The sequence below is a fragment of the Crocodylus porosus genome, unplaced genomic scaffold (assembly GCF_001723895.1).
Source record: "Crocodylus porosus isolate Cpor-Errol unplaced genomic scaffold, CroPor_comp1, whole genome shotgun sequence".
NCBI lineage: Eukaryota > Metazoa > Chordata > Crocodylia > Crocodylidae > Crocodylus > Crocodylus porosus.
Window position 1 is genome coordinate 93095456 of NW_017728947.1, and position 4244 is coordinate 93099699.

The 4244-nt window shown below is 39.3% G+C and overlaps 1 protein-coding gene across 1 annotated transcript in view; it reads left to right on the forward strand.

Moving 5' to 3' along the window:
* BDKRB2 (bradykinin receptor B2) overlaps positions 1 to 2405 on the forward strand; it is a 39262-nt gene extending 36857 nt beyond the window's left edge. The window contains exon 2 of the mRNA XM_019552474.1: positions 633 to 2405. Coding sequence (XP_019408019.1) covers positions 639 to 1781 — 1143 coding nt within the window. The 5' untranslated portion in view covers positions 633 to 638 and the 3' untranslated portion in view covers positions 1782 to 2405. The remainder of the gene's footprint in view (positions 1 to 632) is intronic.
* Positions 2406 to 4244: the final 1839 nt, after the last annotated feature.

Here is a 4244-nt window from a genome sequence, read left to right on the forward strand (position 1 = left end):
GGGGGGCGGGGGCGGTAATCAAGCAGCTGGATCTGGAGCTGCTGCCCTGCCCAGTTCTGCCGCCACTCTGCCCAGCTCCACGTTGCTGCTGCTCTGCGGAGCCCCCCAAAGCATGGGGCCCAGGGTGGCTGCCCTGATGCATCCCACATGCCACAATTTAACACCCACATACTCTACAATTTGGAAGAATGTGCAGTCAGTCCCATGAGAGATTATGGCTAATTGTATAGAAAGATAAACGAGCAAAGCAGCATCCCACTCAAAGGATCAAAACTGGTCTAGCTGAGAACTAGCTTTAAGGGTCATAAATGATCTATTCCAGCTTCACTTATCCTGTGTCATAGCCTCCTTTCATTATAGCCCATGTCTCCTGTTATTAGATCTCTGTCTTTAGCTACCTAAACTCCACTCACCTGGATATGTGCCTGTGTTTATCATCACAAAGTTTCTGCTAATTTAAGGGTTCTGTGAGGGGACAAATCACATGCTATATAATGAAATGTCAGTCTCCAAGCATCTCTTTTAACAGCGCACAAGGAGTGGTAGCAGAGACATTTTTACTTCTTTACTGATTGAGTCTTTAGCAACGGTGTGCTGCATACACTGAACTTGTTTCATCTTTTATTTTCCAGCCCGGGATGATCTACTTTACAGAAGAAAATGTTACAGCCCTTCCCAGTGTTGTGACCACTTGGAAGTTGGGACCCAGCCAGTCTGATTTGTACAACACTTCAGAAAACAACAGCAACTCCACCTGCGCTAATGTAGGAGTATGGAACTGGCTTTTCACTTTTCAGCCCATTTTCCTTTGGATCATTTTTATGTTGGGAGTGATGGAAAATGGCTTTGTCCTCAGTGTTTTTTGTTTCCACAAAAGTCGCTGCACAGTGGCTGAAGTGTACTTGGCAAACCTGGCAGCTGCTGACCTACTGTTGTCATGTAGCTTATCTTTTTGGGCCATTAATATCATGAATAAGTTTGAATGGCCTTTTGGCACTTTCTTATGTAAAGTTGTCAATGCAATCACCTATGCAAACTTTTACGTTAGTATTTATTTTTTGACAATGGTAAGTATCGATCGCTACCTGGCCCTAGTGAAAACTATGTCCTTTGGACGCATGCGGCGGAGTTCCTGTGCCAAATGGAATAGTTTTTTGATCTGGCTATCTGCCTTGCTCATGTGTTCACCCACACTGGTGTTCAGAAAAGTAGGTTATTTGAAAGATCACAACATCACAGCCTGCTATCTTAAATATCCATCCACAGACTGGTTAGTTGCAACAAACTGTTTGCTGAACATTGTGGGCTTTTTGATCCCACTCATAGTGATTACTTTTTGTACCGTTCAAATCATCAAAGCCTTACGAAAAAATGAACTACAAAAACTCAAGGAAATCCAGACAGAGAAGAGAGCCACCATCTTGGTCCTTCTTGTTCTTTTATTGTTTATCATTTGCTGGCTTCCTTTCCAGATTAGCACAATAATTGACACACTATTTCGATTAAAGGCCATTACTGATTGCCTTTTTGAAGAGGTCAATGATATTCTGTCCCAGATATCTACATATATTGCTTTTAGCAACAGTTGCCTTAACCCATTACTGTATGTCATTGTAGGCAAGCATTTCAGGAAGAAGTCCAGAGAATTGTACAAAGGCTTATTCATTAGGAAATGCAACAGATCAGAGTCTGTGCAGATGGAAAGTTCCTTGGATACTTTAAGAACTTCAATTTCAGTAGAAAGCTCAAGAAAGAAGTATGCTGTGTCCGTAACACAATAGCACAGTTTGCTTATTTCAATGTCACTAGAAAATCTTATAAAACAGTGTTTAAGTTGCTATTCATATCCACCTTTTATGGCACCCCATTGTGAACATTGTGGCATCTGTGCTGATTCCTGAAAGTTTGGACGTATGATAAATTCCAGGTAGGCATCTGCTTCTACTCTGGATGGACAACATTTCTCACAAATAAATTACATTTCCTGGCATATATATATTTCCATGGCTGTACTATATTTGATACACTGTCATTTGAAATTTCTATATTAACTAATGAAGATAAGTGACTTTGGTTTACAGTTTCTATATGCAGTCTTATTATAATAGCTACTATCAGTATTAAATAGTTAACCATGCTCTTTGTACATTTGAAACAACGCATTTTGAACAAACAGAACATTTCCAGATGAGTTGATGAAGAATGCAAGATCCTGTAGAACCATCATTTAAATCAATTTTTAAGAGCCTAATTCCCAGAATTTCTTCCAGTTTTGATCAATAATCAAAAATTGTGCTTTTTATAATTCAGCGTTTTTCCTTTTTTGTAATTTCTCTGACACTACTGCAGTGGAATGCAATGTAAATCCATATCTATAGATTATGGTTCATTAAAGAATATGTACCTCAAGAAAAATAAAGATAAATATAATTCAGACTTCCCAAAGAGCAGGTCATTTCTACACCTTTGCAACATGTTACATTCACTGGAGTTATACCTGAGTAACTGAGAGCACCATGTGTTTGAATGGGCAGTTTAGAATGTAAACTCATCAGATGTAAAGACTTGGCTCATACATTTGCCTGTGAAGTAGGTAGCCATGTTAGTCTGAAGTCAGGCATAAGGTTAACCTCTAAAGGTTCCTACAGACAGCCAGGGAGCCTGTTCTGATGTGCTGGAAATGCAGTGTGTCAGAGCAGACTCGATAAATCAACTCTGCTGGAGCATGGAAATTGATGCTCTTTGGCCGCCCCATGGCTTAGGGCATTTTTACACCTGCTCTGAGATGTGGTGCTGGGCACTTTAATTAGTGAGCTGTGTTAATTAAAAGCACCCATATGTCAGAGTCCCCGTGCACCCCTACACTGAAAAAATGGTGGGGAGTGCTTTGAACTAAAGCTCATTGAACATATTTTATTTCAAAGCACCCTGCTGACATTTTTTTCAGTGCAGAGATACATGGGAATGCTGATACATGTGACACATGGGCACTTTTTAATTAGCACAGCTGCTAATTAAAGCACTCAGTGCTGCATCCCAAAGCATGTGTAGAAATGTCCTAAGGTGCCACCCTGCCCTACCTTCCTCTCATCTGTGAAGTGTAATTAATGTGTGTGGTGCTATATAATTATGATAAATAAAAATATACTTTTGATATGCATGATGTGGTTTCACAAAAAGAGAAGACACAGCAAAAGTAATTAAGAAAAATGAGTGAAATGAAGCCTTAAACATCTAATTGAATATAGCATATGCTTTGTATATACATGAATGGGCTCTTTATCTTGCATTTTAGCTATGTTTTCACTGTCCCTACTGCTATGAGTTAGCTTAGCTTGAGCGAGAACGGGCAAACTACAAAAGGATGCTGGAGATGTACTGAGGAATTAGTTTAGCAGCACAGAAGAACTGTATTAACAGCTGCTGGGATGTGCTGACTTCAGGTGAAGACTATGCCCCTTGGTGGTCCAGCCATCTCAGAAAAGAAATATCATACTCACTTTAAGGGTTATTGTGTGTGGATAGGATTCCACCAATACTTTAATTATCACTCCAGTTACTTTGAAGTAAAGATGGGCTCCTCGTGAGGCTCAGACAGTTAGGTTTTTACCTCTTGGAACCTAGTTCAAAACCAGACTTGGAGTCTAATCGAAAGTCAAATGGAGTCAGCAAAAGTCTTTCCACTGATTCCTTCTATTTGCTAAGAATCACAGCTATTAGATCACATGTTAAAACGGAGTTTGTTAAAATAGTCTGTTACAAAACAGCAAGCTACCATTTTGGCAGCTTTTGCTCATGAGAGACAAGACTAGAACAGCAGTCCTTATGGGAAAGACCATATTTGTTACTGAGAAGAAAATACGAAATAATTTGGAAACATTCAGGCAGGTATCATTAATTTAAAGTGTATAAATGTATATAAGCTATAGTTACAATATTTTGTCATAAACTGTACATTTGTAATACGAAATAAAAGATTGCATTTTGAATACAGTACAAGTGTGCATAGGTGTTTCTGTGGCATGGGTCAATTTAATCAAAATACTCTGCTGAAGCCATCACCATCTTGGAGACTGAAGCATACAGTGAAAGGTGACTTAAAATATTGAAGGGAAATTAACTCTTACTTTTATTCCCTCATCCAAACCCCAATCCTGCAAAGTGCAGCGCATTCTCCATTCTGGTTGAACTCAGAATTCACATGAAATCAAATGGGAATATTCAGAATCTTTCTGCTGGTTTTC